This window comes from Somniosus microcephalus, chromosome 15 (assembly GCF_052327205.1).
Source record: "Somniosus microcephalus isolate GS21.2 chromosome 15, FLI_Smic_1.0, whole genome shotgun sequence".
Lineage (NCBI taxonomy): Eukaryota > Metazoa > Chordata > Chondrichthyes > Squaliformes > Somniosidae > Somniosus > Somniosus microcephalus.
In genome coordinates this window covers 15944985-15965495 of record NC_141001.1, presented here as the reverse complement: position 1 = coordinate 15965495, position 20511 = coordinate 15944985, and the positions used below count along the sequence as shown (strand labels likewise).

The window sequence follows — 20511 nt, the reverse complement described above, 5'->3', positions numbered from 1 at the left end:
AACAGAATCTAAATGGGGTAGAGGAGCAAAGGGATCTTGGAGAACAAACACACAAATCACAAAATATCGACACAGGTTAACAAGGCCATAAAAAGCAAGATCAAGCACTCGGGTTTATTTCTAGAGGGATAGAATTGGAAAGTAGTGAAGTTATGCTAAACCTGCATCGAACCTTGGTTAGACAACATTCGGAGTACAGAGTACAATTCTGGTCGCCATATTATAAAAAGGATATAGAGGCACTGGAGAGGGGGCAACAATGATTTACAAGGATGATACCAGAAATGCGAGGATATACCTATCAGGAAAGGATGAACAGGCTGGGTCTCTTTTCTCTCGAAAAGAGGAAGCTCAGGGGTGACCCAGAGGTCTTGAAAATTATGAAAGGTTTTGATTGAGTAGACACAGACAACAACCTGCATCCCTCAAACGGTCAGAAAGTAACCATGAAGAAATGGGATCAAAAGGCAAGGCGAGAGGTGAAGCTGCCATTAGTGCCGAGGAGAGTAATTCTACACCGCCACCCACAGGCAAAGAGCAGCAGTGCAGCAACTTGCTTTATATAATGGCCAGTTACATCCAGCGCACGTGGAGCAGCATTCATCCACACTGAAGCTCGAAGGCTCAAACACCTCCAGATTTGTATCTAGAACCATTTACACTGAATTCTACCAGATTCCTTTGATTTGCAGCCTCCAGTAACTGCTGAAACAAAACAACATGACTCACTCTGTGTGGTGGTGTACTCCCCATCATGGCTCCTCTTTGGTGATGCCCCAGGACGCTCATACTGTTGGGAGGAAGAAAAATTTAAACAGAAGGACCCAGCACCACAGAAGCACTACAGACAGCGTGTCTCAGAGAGTTGCAGGGTTTTGAACATGACGTCCTTTAACTCCCCAACACAACCTCAGATTACCAGCATCGTTAATAAATGTGACAAATACCAGGCCTGGAATGGGGGGCCTGTCTGCTCCGCCAAGCCATCAGGGAGCACCACACTGTCAGATCTGAACACTTACTCCCTTTGTATGGGGCACATCACTTGGTCACAGTTATTGGGGTTGGAGTGCCAGTGAGCAGCCCTGCTGCTGTTTTAAATGCTGCCAGGAGTCCTCAGTGCAATGTCAGTACTCATGGAGCCAACTGGGAGCTTTATTTAAACAGTGTGACCATGAACACTGCACTGGGAGCTTTATTTAAACAGTGTGACCATGAACACTGCACTGGGAGCTTTATTTAAACAGTGTGACCATGAACACTGCACTGGGAGCTTTATTTAAACAGTGTGACCATGAACACTACACACTGGAAGCTTTATTTAAACAGTGTGATGTTGAACACTGCACTGGGAGCTTTATTTAAACAGTGTGACCACTGACACTGCACTGGGAGCTTAAGTTAAACAGTGTGACCACTGACACTGCACTGGGAGCTTAAGTTAAAACAATGTCCTCGTGGTAAGGTTAACTAGTGCTGTGGGGGAAGGGTTTAAACTCATTTAGCAGGTGGAGGGGAACCAGCATGAAACAATAGTGAGGAGATACAAGGTGCAGAGGACTGAGAGACAACCAGCATTAGAGTAAAGTTCACACGAGGGATCAGACAGGGGGCAAATGTGATGCAGACTAAGACAGGTTTAGAGTGCATGTGCATAAATGTACAGAGCGTGGTAATGAAGGTCGGTGAGCTGCAGGCACAATTTGCCACATGGGACTATGATATCGTGACAATAACAGAGGTCCGGCTCAAAGGAGGAGAGGATTGGGCACTTGATATTCTTGCCTACGATGCATTCAAAGATAGGGAAGGAAATAAAGGAGGGGGATGGCAGTATCGATCAAAGATACTGTTACTGCACTGGAAAGGGATAATGTACTTGAGGGTTAAAAGACAGAGGCCTAGAAATTCAGTGGGCCTTGCGCCCACTTAGCGCCTAAAGAGGTCTTTTGCGCCGGCGGGGTGGTAGCGCGGAAATTGAGTGCAGCGGTATTGGCGGCGGTAGCCGTTAGCGCTGCGCCGGGACCGATGACGTCATCGGTGTGCGCGGTGGCCCGTAACGCCCCGAAACCGCGCCGATCCCCATATTTATTTGCGCCCGCCTCCTCCGAAGCGGGCGCAAACAGCGAACAGAAAACGGGGCCGTCCTGCTGCCATAGTGGGGCGCTTTAAAGCTGAAGGTGTGGCCGGCCGCTTTTTTGGCGGCCGCCTGCCCGCACCTCCTTCCCCGGCCTCCTCCACCCCCCCCCCCGCAGCATTGCCGGCTGGTTTCCGTGGAGCCCGGCACTTCTCCGTTGTGCCGGGCTCTTTTGCCGGCACTCACGATCGGGGCTCCGGCCGTTGCAGGCACCTCCCCCTTAAGAGGAGGAGGCCTGCAGTACCGCAGCCTGCCGCACCGCATCGGGTGGCGCTGCGGCAACTAGCGCGCCGATATTCAGTTGCAGCGCCCCAAACGGAGGCGGGCACACCCTGGTATAGCGCCCGCTTCCGAATTGGGGCGCAGAAGACGAATATACGGCGTGCGCTAATGCCTCCCCGCCCAGCGCTAACTTTTGGGCGCGAGCGAGCTGCCCGCGCCCAAGTGAATTTCTAGGCCAGAATCTATTTGGTTAGAAGTAAGGAACAATAAAGGAGCTATTGTGCTACTGGGTGTATACTATAGACCACTAAATAGTGGGATGGAGATAGAGGAGCAAATTTCAGAAAGCTGCAAGAACTATAATGTAGTGATAATGGGGATTTCAATTATCCTAATATAGATTGGGATAGTAATAGTGTAAAGGGCAAAGAGGAGGAATTCCTGAAACCGTGTACAAGAGAACTTTCTTGATCAGTGTGTTTCCAGCCCAACAAGGAAGGAAGCTGTGCTGGATCTAGTACCGGGGAATGAAGTGGGGCAAGTGGAGCATATTTCAGTGGAAGAACATTTGGTGAACAGTGATCATAATATTGGGTTTAGAATAGTTATGGAAAAGGACAAGGAACAATGACATGTGAAAACATTCAACTGGAGGAGAGCTAATTTCAGTGAGTTGTAAAGGGATCTGGCCCAGATGGATTGGAATCAAACAGTAAATGAGCAATGGGAGGACTTCAAAGAGGAGATAGTTTGGGTACAGAAGGAAACATTCCCACAATGGGGAAAGGAAGGCATCCAAAGCTAGAGCTCCTGGGTGATTAAAGATCGAGATTAAAATGAATCAGAAAAAGGAAGCTTGTGACAAATGTAAGGTTCATCATTCAGTAGAGAACCAAGCTGAATATGGAAAGTGCAGGGGAGAACTGAAAAAGGGAATATGAGGGGCAAATAGTGTATGAAAATAGATTAGCGGGTAACATAAGAGAGAACCCAAATGTCTTTTATAAACATATAAATAGTAAAAGGGTAGTCAAAGGAAGGGTGGGCAGATATGGACCAAAAGGGAGGTCTCCTCGTGGAGGCAGAGAGCATGGCTGAGGTACTAAACGAGTACTTGGCATCTGTCTTCACTAAAGAGGATGCTGCCAATGTCACAGCAAAGGAGAAATTGAATCGGATAAAAATAAAGAGGTGGTACTTCGAAGTTTGGCAGCGCTCAAAATAGAAAAGTCACTCGGTCCAGATGGGATGCACCCTAGGTTACAGAGATATGGGGATGGTGCCAGAGGACTGCAGGATTGCAAATGTTACACCCATGTTCACAAAAGGGGGAGATATATAAATCTGGCAACGACAGGCCAGCCGGCCTAATGTCGATGGTGGGGACACACGCTCTCACTAGCTGATGGACAGTAATGCAAGGCTCTGTGCAACACCTTACAATGAGTGGCGTGTTAAAGTGTATACTCATACCATGGCTCCAGATGCTGGCCGTACAATCCAGGCGTATTCGAGTCGGATTTGTCGCAGGCAGTTTATCCCCACTAAGTAACAGTGGACTTGTTTCTGGAGCCCGTGCAGAGAGCGGACTTCACGCCCAAGACGCATTCCGTATTCGAACATCACCGTCCCAGCTGGGAGATGAGAGAAAGAAAAGTTACCAAAAGCAACCAAGCTAGTGAAACATGCAGTGCCAGCTCTGAACATCAGCTCCTCCACCCACAACAGGTCAAAGACCAGCTCCTCCACCCACCCCACAACAGATCAAAGACCAGCTACTCCACCCACCCCACAACAGGTCAAAGACCAGCTCCTCCACCCACCCCACAACAGGTCAAAGACCAGCTCCTCCACCCACCCCACAACAGATCAAAGACCAGCTCCTCCACCACCCCACAACAGGTCAAAGACCAGCTCCTCCACCCACAACAGGACAAAGACCAGCTCTCCACCCACCCCACAACAGATCAAAGACCAGCTCCTCCACCCACCCCACAACAGGTCAAAGACCAGCTCCTCCACCCACCCCACAACAGATCAAAGACCAGCTCCTCCACCCACCCCACAACAGGTCAAAGACCAGCTCCTCCACCCACCCCACAACAGATCAAAGACCAGCTCCTCCACCCACCCCACAACAGGTCAAAGACCAGTTCCTCCACCCACCCCACAACAGGTCAAAGACCAGCTCCTCCACCCACAACAGGACAAAGACCAGCTCCTCCACCCACAACAGGACAAAGACCAGCTCCTCCACCCACCCCACAACAGGTCAAAGACCAGTTCCTCCACCCACCCCACAACAGGTCAAAGACCAGCTCCTCCACCCACAACAGGACAAAGACCAGCTCTCCACCCACCCACAACAGGACAAAGACCAGCTCCTCCACCCACAACAGGACAAAGACAAGCTCCTCCACCCACCCCACATCAGGTCAAAGACCAGCTCCTCCACCCACCCCACAACAGGACAAAGACCAGCTCCTCCACCCACCCCACAACGGGTCAAAGACCAGCTCTCCACCCACCCACAACAGGACAAAGACCAGCTCCTCCACCCACCCCACAACATGTCAAAGCCCAACACCTCCACCCACCCCACAACAGGACAAAGACCAGCTCCTCCTTCACCCACAACAGGTCAAAGACCAGCTCTCCACCACCCCACAACAGGACAAAGACCAGCTCTCCACCCACCCCACAACAGATCAAAGACCAGCTCTCCACCACCCCACAACAGGACAAAGACCAGCTCTCCACCCACCCCACAACAGGTCAAAGACCAGCTCCTCCACCGCCCCACAACAGGTCAAAGACCAGCTCCTCCACCACCCCACAACAGATCAAAGACCAGCTCTCCACCACCCCACAACAGGTCAAAGACCAGCTCCTCCACCACCCCACAACAGGTCAAAGACCAGCTCCTCCACCACCCCACAACAGATCAAAGACCAGCTCTCCACCCACAACAGGTCAAAGACCAGCTCTCCACCCACCCCACAACAGATCAAAGACCAGCTCCTCCACCCACAACAGGTCAAAGACCAGCTCCTCCCAGCCCACAACAGGACAAAGACCAGCTCCTCCCACCCCACAACAGGTCAAAGACCAGCTCTCCACCCCACAACAGGTCAAAGACCAGCTCTCCACCCCACAACAGGACAAAGACCAGCTCCTCCTCCACCCACAACAGGTCAAAGGCCAGCTCCTCCACCCACCCCACAACAGGTCAAAGGCCAGCTCTCCACCAACCCCACAACAGGTCAAAGGCCAGCACTCCACCAACCCCACAACAGGTCAAAGACCAGCTCTCCACCCCACAACAGGACAAAGACCAGCTCCTCCACCCACCCCACAACAGATCAAAGACCAGCTCTCCACCCACCCACAACAGGTCAAAGACCAGCTCCTCCACCCACCCCACAACAGGTCAAAGACCAGTTCCTCCACCCACAACAGGTCAAAGACCAGCTCCTCCCACCCCACAACAGGTCAAAGACCAGCTCCTCCACCCACCCCACAACAGATCAAAAACCAGCTCCTCCACCACCCCACAACAGGACAAAGACCAGCTCCTCCATCACCCACAACAGGTCAAAGACCAGCTCCTCCCACCCCACAACAGGTCAAAGACCAGCTCCACCACCCCACAACAGGTCAAAGACCAGCTCCTCCCACCCCACAACAGGTCAAAGACCAGCTCTCCACCCACCCATAACAGGTCAAAGACCAGCTCTCCACCCACCCCACAACAGATCAAAGACCAGCTCCTCCACCCACCCCACAACAGGTCAAAGACCAGCTCCTCCACCCACCCCACAACATGTCAAAGACCAGCTCCTCCACCCACCCCACAACAGATCAAAGACCAGCTCCTCCACCACCCCACAACAGGTCAAAGACCAGCTCCTCCACCCACAACAGATCAAAGACCAGCTCCATCCACCCCACAACAGATCAAAGACCAGCTCCTCCACCACCCCACAACAGGTCAAAGACCAGCTCCTCCACCCACAACAGATCAAAGACCAGCTCTCCACCCACCACACAACAGGTCAAAGACCAGCTCCTCCACCCACCCCACAACAGGTCAAAGACCAGCTCCTCCTCCCACCCCACAACAGGTCAAAGACCAGCTCCTCCACCCACCCCACAACAGGTCAAAGACCAGCTCCTCCACCCACCCCACAACAGGTCAAAGACCAGCTCCTCCACCCACCCCACAACAGGTCAAAGACCAGCTCCTCCACCCACAACAGGTCAAAGACCAGCTCCTCCTCCCACCCCACAACAGGTCAAAGACCAGCTCCTCCACCCACAACAGGTCAAACACCAGCTCCTCCACCCACCCCACAACAGCTCAAACACCAGCTCCTCCACCCACAACAGGTCAAACACCAGCTCCTCCACCCACCCCACAACAGGTCAAAGACCAGCTCCTCCACCCACAACAGGACAAAGGCCAGCTCCTCCACCCACCCCACAACAGGTCAAAGACCAGCTCCTCCACCCACCCCACAATAGGTCAAAGACCAGCTCCTCCACCCACCCCACAACAGCTCAAACACCAGCTACTCCAATCCACCAAGAACACATTAAACAGTAGCTCTCCCCACAAGATTCAAACAGGTAAATCTGTTATACAAGCCCAGCCTGTACATTCACCTGCAAGACACTGGTTGTCTGCACCCCCAACCACCAAATGACAGATCTCCTAAACAAACAGAGCTGACATCTCACGAAGGTGGATGGTGCTGGTCCCATCCACAGCCAGTGTGCACTCAGTACATGCAGCCTGCACAGTGAGATGATGTGCCGAGCAGAGTGGCAGACTGGAGAGAGGAAGCAGGGAAACAGTTCAGCAGTGCTCAGGATCCACATGTATCTGTCCGCACACTCAGACTTTCAATGATGATAAATGATGATAGGGAAATGCAAGTAAACGAAGAAAAACATCCCAAAGATCCTCAGAGGTGTAATCAGAGGACTGGATGCTGAGCTAAACAAGCAGATGTTTTGGGTGGGAGGTGGAGGTGCAGAGAATTTCAAAGGGCGAGGCCTAGATGGCTATAGGCACGGCAACAAACTGTAGGGTGAAGGGAGGAACACACAAGGCCAATGTCAATTGAATGGGGGGGGGGGGGGGGGGTGGGTGTTTGTCGTTAGAGCTGGAAAAGGTTAGAGAGACAGGGAGGGGCGAAGTCATTGAGTAATTTAAGCATAAGGAAGAGAATTTTCGAAATGTGAGGTGTTGGGAGACCTGGAGCCAATGTAGGTCAGGGGTGATGGGAGAGTGGGACTTGTGGAATAGGGTACAGATAGCAGAATTTTGGACGAGAAAGTTTACGGCCGACTGGAAGATAACTGGAATCGTCGAGTCTGGAGGTAACAAAAGCACGGATGTAAGTTTCAGCAGCTGAAGGATGGAGGCAGGGATGGAGACAGGCAATGTTACGGAGGTGGAAGTAGGCGGTATTTGTGATCGAGAGGCTATAGGGTCAGTAGCTCAGATCAGGGTCAAATAGGACGCCAAGGCTGTGAACAGTCTGGTTCACCCTGAGACAGTGGTCAGGGAGACGGATGGAATCAGTGGCTGGGGAACGGAGTTTGTGGCCGGTACCAAAGAGAATGGCTCGAGTCTTCTCGATGTTTAACTGGAGAATTGCAGTTTATCCAGGACTGTATGTTGGACAAACAGCCTGAATACAGAGGCAGTGGAGGGGTTGCGAGAGGCAGTGGTGTAGAGTTGGGCATCATTCTGTAAGCAGTGCAGGCCCCAAGGATATTTTTTGTGTCGGACAATTTGTATGATTGTTACTGCTGATTGACCAGCAGCCTGTTTGGAGATGATGGGAGGGGCCCAGGTGTTTGTGATGGACAGGAGATTCCAGCCAGGCCCACAAACTGATTACAGGAGAATGTCTGAGCAGACAGGGTTCTCTGGGAAACAATGGGCCCGAGTAGGTGACTCATACGGTAACTGGCAGAAGATGGAGGGCCATTGTAAATTAATGGGAAAGCACTTAACCCAAGATCGGGTGAGAAGTGCAGCCCATCATCTGCCAATAACTCGAGCACCTAGATGGGATAGCCCCGAAAGGTGGGAAACCAGACAAAAAAGGGTGATTAAAAAGACATCACTGCAATACACAGACCTCAATGAACTTTTAGGGTATAAGAGAAGGCAGCTTTGGCCATTCTCACTCTCTCTCGCTTTCGCGTGCCCTCATCTCTGAACCAAGAACCGAGCACTCCGTCTGAGATGGAGAGAAGGAACCACCACGAGCGACAAGAGCCTCGCCTTGCTCTTCGACTGTAGGAACGAACCTGCATCGGCGATACGGAACCAGGAGACACGTTCTACACAGGGAAGCAGCGAGCAAGAAAACGGGCAATCGGGGGGAGCATTGTCCAAGCCCACGCATCCTTAAGACCACTGGTACTGTGTGAGGGGGTGTTGTGTGTCCCAACCAATCCAGAGGGACTTAGTGGGGAGGTTGTGTGTGTATTATATAGTGTATGTTCCGGGGTTTGTGGGACAAGTCCATGTTATACTCTGTATAGCAACACAGTGTGATTTTAGGCGTCTTAATACGAGACGGGGCCTGTTCGACGGGCCAAGTTGTATTGTTGTACTGTTTGTTTTACACCACCAGGCATTTTATGTACCGGAGGCGGGTGTGTGAGTTAACCTTATTAAACACCGTACGGTTGAGTCGGAAAAGCTTGTCTGTGTTCCAATCCTGTTCACCGTAATTCCTGTTGTCTAGAACCAAGTAGGAGAGGTGATTCAAACCACCAAGGCAAGCCACCTACAATTCAGCATATATATGAAGCTGACCCCCTGTCTGTAGATGATGTTGCCAAGGATGAGAAAAAGAGGGCCAAGGATAGATCCTTGGGGGGATTCCGGAGGCAACAGTCTGGGGATGGGAAGAGAAGCCATTGCGGGAGCTGCGCTGGCTAGGCGAGAGTGAAACTGTCCAGGGTTAACAGTCCAACTTCTTTATATCTTAAAGCAACAGGCTTTCCAATATATAAACAGGATGACTTTGGAGTGTCGTGAGGAGAAACCATGGCTTGTTTTCTGAGATGTAAAGTATGTGTGTAAAGGAGTAAGTGTAGGCAATAAAAGGTAAACTTTAGTTTTAGGGTAATAAAACAGGGGTAGCAATCTGTTAGATACAGATAGCAGTTGGTACAGCTTTTACTTCAAAGATGCAGCAAATGTTACGTCAGGAAGTCTCGTGTAAGGGAAATGGTTCTGAGGTAAACAATTGCAAACGGTTTACATAGTCTGTTTTCAGAGGATTTGGGAAATAGATGTCATTTTCCTTTGACTGGTGTATAAATGAGCACGGTTTTCAACAGTTTGTCAGAGTGGGCTCGAAAGATACAGAAACCAAATATCCACTGTCTGTATACAGTTAACACTGATCATCTTTTTACTGTGTAGCAATAAAGTCAGTTCCATATACTCCACTACGAAGTCTCGTGCTTACTCGAAACGTGTACTTGTTGTGAACCAGAGGAGAAAGGCGGCTGACTGCCGAACAAGTTTGTGTGAGTGAGGCAGACTGCAACTAATTACTGTACAGGCAGTGACAGTGTGCACACCTCAGTGTCTGTGGTGTGGAGTACTTCACGGTACAGGAATGGCCGACCGTTCGTTTCATGTTGGGACATAGTAACTTGATGTTATGGGTTTAACAGTGGGCGGAGTGCTGCACTGTTACTTGTGATAACCTTCCTACCCTGACAGCAGGGGCATACAGAATTATAGAATAGTGTAACACAGGAGGCCATGTGGCCCATCGAGTCTGCGCCAGCCCTTTTAATATGGCTGTTAAAATTGTTTAGCGAAAAATACACCAGGCCAGTATAGCTGGTATTTAAATGGTATGGGATCACATCAGGAACCGTCAGCGCATTTTACCTTTCCTGAAGTTGTGCCGCTGGACATGGAACGCGTACAACAACTCGTAGTAGTTGTGAGTCATGAGGTCCACGGCCCGAGCACGAGACTCAATAATTCCAACAACCTGAAACACAGGAGCACGGAGAGCCTGAAGCCCAGCACCATCATACATTGAGAAGACCAGCCGCACTAATACCAGGACGTTTCCAATTCTCACACCAGCAACCTCTCAATCATGCACTTAGGCGTAGCCACAATTATGGGCTGCTCTGTCGAGTCCTCTAGGCATTGGATGCGGCACAAAGTTACCATCAGGTACTGTGTGCCAGCAGAACCAGCAGGTACTCGTGTGTACAATATTAATCTATACCAGCAATCCCATCAGCTACTGAGTGTGAACAGTACTAACCGATACCAGCAGTCCCATCAGTAAGGTTACTGATGTTACACAGATTTTCAGAGTGGCTGATGGAGAGCAGTACTTTTATGAACAGGGTCTGGCTAGAATGATATCTGTCTGGACAGAATGATATCTGTCTGGACAGGGACTCCGCCACTCCCCGCCGCCCCTCCAAAAGCCCCGGGCCTTGCCTACCTCATCGTGAAGGTTGATGTAAGGAAATTCCACCAGATCCTGAAGCTGTGAGCGCTCACACAGAACCACCACCAACTGACGTAGGCAGTCCAGCTGTCTGCAGGGAGAGAGACACACACGTGAAACACAGGAGGACAGCAACTGCCTCAGTTTCCCAGCCATTCCCCTTCCTGCACATTTCTGTACTGCAGCCATATCCCTCTGGGCGTAGTCTACAGGTCCCCGAACAGTAGCAATGCCGTTGGACAGAGTATAAATCAACAAATAATGGAGGCCTGTAAAAAAGGTACGGTAATAATCATGGGTGATTTTAATCTCCATATTGATTGGACAATTCAAACTGGTCGTGGTAGCCTGGAGGAGGAGTTCATAAAGTGCATCCAGGATGGTTTCCTAGAACAGTATGTAATGGAACCAACCAGGGAGCAGGCTATCTTGGATCTGGTACTGTGTAATGAGACAGAATTAATAAATGATCTCACAGTAAAGGATCCTCTAGGTAAGAGTGATCATAACATGGTTGAATTTCAAGTTCAGTTGGAGGGTGAGAAAGTTGTATCTCAAACCAGTGTCCTGATCTTAAAAAAGCCAATTACAATGGCATGAGGGCAGAACTGGCTAAAGTGGACTGGAAAAATAAATGCAGTGGTGGACATTTAAGGAGATATTTCATAACTCTCAACAGAAACATATTCCAGTGAGAAACAAAGATTTTAAAAGAGAGCACCATCCGTGGCTAACTAAGGAAGTAAAGGATGGTATCAAATTGAAAACGAAGGCATACAATATTGCCAAGATTGGTGGGAGGCCAGAGGATTGGGACATTTTTTAAAAACCAGCAAAGGATGACTAAAAAAAATGATGAATTATGAGTGTAAACTGGCAAGAAATATTAAAACAGATAGTAAGAGCTTCTACATGTATATAAAAAGAGAGTAACTAAAGTAACGTTGGTCCCTTAGAGGATGAGAATGGGGAATTAATAATGGGGAACGGGGAAATGGCAGAGACTCTGAACAAATATTTTTTATCAGTCTTCATGGTAGAAGACACTAACAACATCCCAATAATGGATAATCAAGGGGCCACAGGGAGGGGGGAACAAAAGACAATCACTATCACGAAGGAAAAAGTACTTCGTAAAATAATGGGACTAAAAGGCGACAAGTCCCCTGGATCAGATGGCCTGCATCTCAGGGTCTTAAAAGAAGTGGCTGCAGAGATAGTGGATGCATTAGTTGCAATATACCAAAATTCCCTGGACCCTGGAGAGGTCCCAGCGGATTGGAAAACTGCAAATGTAACACCCCTATTTAAGGAAGGAGAGAGACAGAAAGCAGGAAACTATAGACCAATTAGCCTAACATCTGTCGTTGGGAAAATGCTGGAGTCCTTCATTAAGGAAGCGGAAGCAGGGCATTTGGAAAATTATAATGCAGTCTAGCAGTCAGCACGGTTTTATGAAAGGGAAATCATGTTTAACAAATTTGCTGGAGTTCTTTGAGGATGTAACGAGCAGGGTAGATAAAGGTGAGCCAGTGGATGTGGTGCATTGGGATTTCCAGAAGGCATTTGATAAGGTACCATATAAAAGGTTACTGCATAAGATAAGAGCTCACGGAGTTGGGGGTAATATATTATCATGGAGAGAGTATTGGCTGACTAACAGAAAGCAGAGAGTCAGGATAAATGGGTCATTTTCCAGTTGGCAAACGGTAAATAGTGGGGTGCCACAGGGATCGGTGCTGGGGCCTCAACTATTTCCAATCTACATTAATGACTTGGACGAAGGGATTGAGTGTAATGTAGTAAAGTTTGCGGATGATACAAAGATGGGTAGGAAAGTAAGTTGTGCAGAGGACTCAAAGAATCTGCAAAGGGATATAGACAGGCTAAGTGAGTGGGCAAACATTTGGCAGATGGGAAGTGCGAGGTTATCCACTTTGGCAGGATAAATAAAAAAGCAAATGATTATTTAAATGGAGATTACAAAATGCTACAGTTCAGAGGAACCGGTGGGTCCTTCTGCATGAAACACAAAGTTAGCATGCAGGTACAGCAAGTAATCAAAAAGACAAATTGAATGTTGGCCTTTACTGCAAGGGAGTTGGAGTATAAAAGCAGGGAAGTCCTGCTACAACTGTACAGGCTATTGATGAGACCACACCTTGAGTACAGTTTTGGTCTCCTTATTTAAGGAAGGATATACTTGCATTGGATGCAGTTCAGAGACGATTCACTAGGTTATTTCCAGAGATGAGGGGGTTGATTTATGAGGAAAGGTTGAGCAGGCTGGGGCTATGCTCATTGGAATTTAGAAGAATGAGAGGTGATCTTATCGAAACATATAAGATATTGAGGGGGCTCGACAAGGTAGATGCAGAGAGGATGTTTCCCCTCATGGAGAAATCTAGAACTCGGCGGCACAGTCTCAGAATAAAGGGTCACCCTTTTAGAATTGAGATGAGGAGGAATTTCTTCTCAGAGGGTCGTAAATCTGTGGAATTCTCTGTCCCAGAGAGCTGTGGAGGCTGGGCCATTAAATACATTTAAGGTGGAGATAGACACATTTTTGCAAGATAAGGGAGTGAAGGGTTATGGTGAGCGGACAGGGAAGTGGCTTTGAGCCCAAGATTAGCCATCTTATTGAATGGCGGAACAGGCTCGAGGGGCCAAGTGACCCATTCCTGCTCCTACTTCTTATGTTATGTATCTTTGACCACAGCTTTCACTTTCCAACTGACCGCTGGCTCATACCACCACCCTCGTTTGTTACTCCGTGGTTTCACTTTACCAATGACCTGAAAATACCCAAAGACATTAAAATAGATTTCTTATAATCGCTCTCCCTTGGCATTGCTCAAACCATGACGATGGGGCTACGTTTGATAATCACAGCATTGTATCACATCACTAACCATCACTCTGTTGCTGAGGTATAGCTGCGAGTAACTGGGGCGTCCCATTAAGGCCGCAGTTTAATAGCTGCGTTTTCATGGTTAGGGGAATGACTGGCTCCTTTAAAATAAAATGATAGACACGCAAGGGACACAGACAGACAGACAAAGGACAGAGACAGAGAGGCATGGATGTTTAGTGATGATAAATAAAATCGGTCGACACAACACTGGTTCGGAACTAACCATCAAGTTAATGGAAGGCAGGGGAAGGGGCAAGAACCAGCCCCAACTGGTATCTTCAGAATGTTATCCTGACTACAAATTATTATCCCAGTGCTTCCCTACCCCAGGGACATACAAATCCAAAGTGACTACAAATGAAACGGGATCGAGCCCGCGATCCGGACTGTAAATGAAACGGGATCGAGCCCGCGATCCGGACTGTAAATGAAACGGGATCGAGCCCGCGATCCGGACTGTAAATGAAACGGGATCGAGCCCGCGATCCGGACTGTAAATGAAACGGGATCGAGCCCGCGATCCGGACTGTAAATGAAACGGGATCGAGCCCGCGATCCGGACTGTAAATGAAACGGGATCGAGCCTGCGATCCGGACTGTAAATGAAACGGGATAGAGCCCGCGATCCGGATTGTAAATGAAACGGGATCAAGTCCACAATGAAGTGACTGGAGCATCACTTCCTGCTGCAGGTACAGCTACAAAACATCTCACTGCTGCCACCAATAGGAAGAGGTTGTCACGGCAGTCTGTATTTGTTAAAATGCGTACGTGCATCTTTGCAGCTGCAAAAGACAAAGTTACACATAATGGCCACAGAATGAAAGAACCTAACACATGGAGAGTGTTACTTCCAAAAAAAAAGTGAATCCTTTCAGCTGCCTGATGGGACAGTAACCACCATTGACCTGGGCCCCTTCAGTGTGCGGGGTGAAGCCTGCCCTCTCAGATAATGGGCAACACCCTGTCAGCTAGCACAACCTGCACAGGTCTCCATCGAATCTGCCTCACCCCAGCTACCACACAGAGCCGCAATGGCAAACCAGGGGAGTACCATGCATGGGACAAACTCATTACAAACAGGGTGGCGGCTGACCCCGACAGAGAAAGTCCCACTGTAACTCAACAGAAGATGTGAGGTCAACAGAGACAAAAGCCCTGCCCCCTCACCCCATTTGAACAGAGGAATGAGTGTCCCTCCTCTCGTGGTGGGGGGGGGGGAAAAAGAGAGATTCTGCAGCTGCCACATTCGTCATTCCTGCTGTAACTTTGCCGTGCGTCCCAGCACAGGGCACCATCCAGTACAACACAGCTGTGTTGGAGCTGGCCCAGGGTGAGCTCATAGGCCGGCCTCAAACAATGCTCGCAACACTGAACTCAACATCACACCACGGCGTGCCAGCTCATCATTTCACTGTGAGGGGAGATGGTGCCAACAGCTCACGTTCCATTCTCTCACCTGCTGGTGTCCGGGTTCTGCGTTAGTGACTCATAAGCCTGATGGTTGTGGCCCAGGTCCAAGTGATGCTTGAAAATCTTCGTCCACAGCGCCGCCTGAGAGGAAAGCAGAGTGATTAAATTAAATGAGCACTGATCTCCGAGGAAGATCATCACCATTACAAGCTTCATCAATCCCCAGTACCACCCCACAGTCACACTAATACACATTCAGTGATTAACATGGGTGGGCACTGCTCTCCGAGGGAGATCACCATTACTTCCACCATGGACATCCAATCCCTCTATACCTCCACACCCCCACCCACCCCAAACAGGATGGCCCAAGGGCCCTCCACTTCTTCCTTGAAAGGAGGCCCAGCCAGTCCCCATCCAGCACCACCCTCCTCCGCCTGGCTGAACAACTTCTCCTTTAACTCCCCTTACTTCCTCCAAATGAAAGGTGTTGCCATGGGAACTGTAGGGGTCCTAGCTATGCGTGCCTTTTCATGGGATATGTGAAACATTCATTGTTTCAGTCCTATTCAGGTCCCCTCCCTCACCTCTTTTTCCGGTACATTGATGACTATCGGTGCTGCTTCTTGCTCTCGCCCCAAACTGGAAAATTTCATCAACTTGGCTTCCAATTTCCACCCTTCCCTTGCCTTTACATAGGCCATCTCAGCCTCTGAACTTCCCGATCTCCTTTTCTGGGGATAGGCGGTCAACTAATATCTACTATAAGCCCACAGCTAACTTGATTACACTTCATCCCACCCCACATCCTGTTGGGACTCTATTCCATTCTCCCAATTTCTCCATTGCATCTGTTCTGACGACACCACTTTCCACAGCAGTCTTTTTTTCCAACCGAGGATGCCCCTCCTCTGTGGTTGACATGGCCATCCCATTTCCCGTACTTCTTCACCTCACGCTTTCACCTCCCTCTCAGAACCGAAATCGGGTCCTCCTTGTCCCCACCCTCCACATCCCAGCGGGGGAGACAGGGGTGTAATTACAGTGATTTCCATTGGAAGCTTGGACATTGGAATTCCACATTCAACGGATCACCCTCCGCCATTTCTACCACCTCCAGTGCGATGCCACCACCAAACACATCTACCCCTCCCCTTCCAGCATTCCAAAGGGATTGTTCCCTCCGCGACACGCTGGTTGTAAGATTCGCAATTTTCAGCAAAAATCACGCAAGAAAACTGGATAAAATTAAGACTGTTTATTGACCAAAGTAAGCTTGCACAGAAAAACCTTTGATAAAAGGGCATACAAAATGGCCGCCAGGCCCCGTGATCAGTTTATGAACCATTTTATTTCTGTTACTGCAAGCCAGACAGGCTTGTGGATTGAAGACAGTGAGCCCACGAAAGCCAATCTCTGGGAACCGAAACTCAGAGCAACAGCATACATATTCAATGGATTATAAGTACAGGATGGGGCCCATCAAGATATGGGCGGACAATGTAAAAACACTTATACCCATTTATCGTACAAAGGAAAAACCGTTTAGCAGCCATCAAGGAAAATGTCCGGACCGATCAATATGCGAACCGAGCCACGGTGACAATGCAAAAGACATTGAAAGACATTATCGGCCAGGAAGGCCAGTTTAAGTTATCACCGGCTCCGTTACAAGACAAAGCGCCCCTGCAGAGATTTCTGCCCGCCAAAATTAATACAAAGACAGGACTATGATTTGGCGGGAGATAAGACTGTCCCAAAAGAGTATAACTATGGATTGAAAGTCCATCTAAAAAACTTCGGACTCCGGGTTACTTGAACAACTTCTTCTTCACTGCCACGGCTTTCTTGTTGGGCGACTTCAGGCTTCCATTTTCTTCAAGAACTTTCTTCTACGAGGAACGAACGAAGGGCGGACGGTGCCCGGATCGGCGCCTCTTCCACTTCGGCAGATCGATGAAAACGTTTTCGTCTTTTTAAAGACGGACGGTTTCGGTAAAAGGACAACGTGGTCGGTGTTCAGCCAAACAAGGCTCGGCCACGACGAGAAGACGACGAGGGTGGCCCGGGTACTGGGGTCGGGAGATCATCGACGACCCAGGCCGACGGAGAAGAAACCCTCTGGAGAACCGGCGATCGATGCCACAAGATTCTCCCAAGTGCATAGCCTGCCTCTGGGTCTGCTCCATGAACCCAAATTGACTTGGTGGATCTCAACCTTAACGAGCGCTCATCGAGGCTGGGTCTACCCCACCGCCTCGAGGGAGGAGAGAATATCGACTGCGCCAGAAGTTTCCAAATCCACGTGACGACGGAAAGCGGTGCCAAAAAGGCTGCGAACCCCCCCTTTTCTCGCGATTTCGAGAGTGGTGAGCATGATCCCAAGTTCCCCAGGTCGAAACTTAGTTTAGGTATAGGGGAGGGAGTTAAGGGAAATCGTAATGTGTTTCCCCTTTTTCGATGTGCCGTGTGTTCCCCATTTCCATAGAGTCAAGTTCATAAATTTGTGCATGATTGTAGTAACTTTAATCTGTGCCTATGATATGTATTTTGTAATGCTTCAAACTGTTTAAAAATAAAAGCATCCATTTCGTGCTATTCAACCTGGTCTATTGAGTTCTTTCTCTGCACTACTGTTCTCTGCACCTAAGTCCAAGGTCTAGAACCGTAGGGGGGAGTGGGTCGAACCACTCAAGGGTAATTATTGCACGAAGCCTGGCAGGAGACCAGAAAGAGCAAGAGAAACCCCCTACAGAAATGGCGACCACGGCAGGACCTTGGCAGCAGGAAAGTAGTGTGTTAGATCAAGATCTGAATAGACGAAATGTGATGGATGAAAGAATAGCAGATTATGTTTTCGGAAAAGTCAACCTCACAAAACAATGGATATCTGATCTACTAAGGGATAGGCGCCCGCTAGACGCAGCCATCAAGTGGACAGCGGGTAGAGAGCATAAGAAATCTGTAGAAAAGGCGGTCTGGCTGATGTGCTACAAGAAGCAAGTCCAGCTTTTGGACCAGGTAGTTGCAGCACAGACAGTCCAGATCAACGGCTTGCTTAAAGGCGTGGAGGAAAAGGTTGCGGGAGGTCAAAAACTGATTGAATCGCTTGACGCGCTGAACCAGGAACGCCGCTCTGTAATTCGCTGCCACGAAACCCGGGTAGAATATTTAAAATGTCAGGTCGTGGAGGCCAAGGCCAGTGAAGGTAGAATGAGAGAGAGGTGTTCCCGTCTAGCCAAACAAGTAGATGCCCAAGAGGAAAAGCTCCTGGGAGCCAGGGCAGCATATAAAATGGCCATGGAGGATAGATCTGAGAACACCGACCACAGCACTTGCCGCCGGGAGCTAGAGGACCTGAGAAAGGCCCTAGCGAAGGCAAACGGGTTGGTGTGTCTCATAAATCCACCAGCGAGTCAGCTGTTGCTAGCCAAGGAATCCAAAAGACCGATTCCACAAGAGGCAGTTGGGGTACCAACCCCCGAACCTTCTGCGCCTCCTGCCTATGAGGAGTCTTGGACTCCGGGACAGGAGACGGAGACGGTAGAGGAAAAGAGCCCTGAGGTAGAGCAACCCCAGACAGTAGAGTCGGCGCCAATGTGTCCAACGAGACACCGGAGGATCGGTCCAAATGAAGAAAATGGCGGTGACGGACCCCTTGAGAGTCAGATCATAATGCCTCATAGCGCACGACAGCTAAGAGAGATGATAAGTCACATCCCAAAACTCTCCGAGTCAGGAGATCCCTCCGTGCATTTCAGGGACGTGGAGCAGACCGCAGCAGTCAATGACTGCGACGGGGTTGAACAGTCTAAAATGCTGCTGTTCTCCCTGGACAGTTCGCTCCTCCAGTGTCTCCCTGACGAGAGCAAGAGAGGGCACAGGGACTATGAGTTGCTACGGGATGAGATTCTGGAGATCATGGGAGAGGGGGACGGAACTCCGTTCCTCCGTTTAGAAAAGACAGTGCAGCTAGAGGGAGAACCCCCACGGGTTTTCGCCGACAGGTTGTGGCCAGTGTATCGGCGCAGCTGCCCGGGCGGGCCGGCCCGGGCCGGGCTGGATGGCGAACAAAGGGCTCACTGGCTTCGGTGCCTGGTAGCAGGTTGCCTGCCAGTAGTGAAGGAACAGGCCAAAGCATGGTTTGACCCCACTAACGCCCGCTCCACGGAGGAAGTAGTACTAGATCAGCTCACGATCAGTTATAGAAACAACAAGGGCAAGAAAACGCCTGTTGTGAAAGGAAAGGTGCATGAGGTGAGACCCGCAGCCTCTGCTAAAAAGGAATGGCGTCAGGAGGGAAATCGCCATCCCCAAGCAAATAGCAGTTGTTACGGGTGTGGGAAGGAGGGTCATTGGCGCAAGGACTGTAGGAATCCTTGGAAGGATAAGAGGGAGAGAGAGTTCGCCGCAGCCCAAGATCGAGCCCAAGCCCGAGTCGCCAATGGCCCGAGAGTTTCCCCAACACCAGCACAACCACAAGTGCAGGCCGCTGCCCCAACACCAGTCCAGAACCCAACCGTAGCTTTTGCCCCGAATGAAGGGGGTGGTGCGGTTGTGGACCCCGCTGCGATCGAGTCAGTCTTGGAGACTATGCGGTCTCTGATGACCTGGCAGGGGAAGGTAGCGGTTGCTAACAGCCCTATCGCCCCCGAGACCCCAGCCGAAACACCTAAATGACTGACGCCCGCGCAGCCCATCTACTTGTGTCCGCTCCGCTATGACGCTTGGAGAAGACCTGTGGTGGAGATGGAGGTGGAGAAACAAAGGGGTAGTTACCTGTTGGATACGGGAGCTTCATGTACCTTGATCCACACGGACAAACCTTTTGCCTCACCTCTGTCCGCCCAGGCTCCATATTTAGTAGCGGGTTTCACGGGTAGAGCACAGGCTGGCGCGCACTCCCTCCCGCTCTCCATTCAGTTGGGAGCGCTCCACACCACATGGACGTGCATCCTATTGAAGTGGAAAGAGGGGGGGGGGAAAGGCATCCTCGGGGCTGATTTCTTGGTGGAACACGGGATCCTCGTGGACCTGAGAAATCACTGTCTCTGGGGAGCCGAGGGCGGTTTAGGTAAGGTAGTCGTAATCCCGGGGAAGGAAGAAAAGGGGGCCCTGTGCACTATGAAGCCATCAGGAGGTTACGATCTCGAGCTCATGATAACAAACGTCCCAACGGACTTGCAGGCGCGTGTGTCAGAAAATCTGACCGCGTTCGCCACCCACAAGCACGACTGCGGGAGAGTCACTGGGTTCGAAGTCAGCGTAGACGGGGACCCCATGATCCGACCCCAAAAGCAGTATAA

General features: G+C 50.0%; 1 protein-coding gene across 2 annotated transcripts in view; it reads right to left on the bottom strand.

Annotated features, from left to right (window-relative positions):
• Positions 1-20511, bottom strand: part of nup160 (nucleoporin 160) — a 145076-nt gene that overhangs the window by 36478 nt on the left and 88087 nt on the right. For both annotated transcript variants that reach the window (XM_086007511.1, XM_086007512.1), the window contains exons 25-29: positions 15252-15346; positions 10873-10969; positions 10296-10401; positions 3833-3993; positions 730-790 (exon numbers count right to left, since the gene is read on the bottom strand). In XM_086007511.1, coding sequence (XP_085863637.1) covers positions 730-790; positions 3833-3993; positions 10296-10401; positions 10873-10969; positions 15252-15346 — 520 coding nt within the window. The remainder of the gene's footprint in view (positions 1-729; positions 791-3832; positions 3994-10295; positions 10402-10872; positions 10970-15251; positions 15347-20511) is intronic.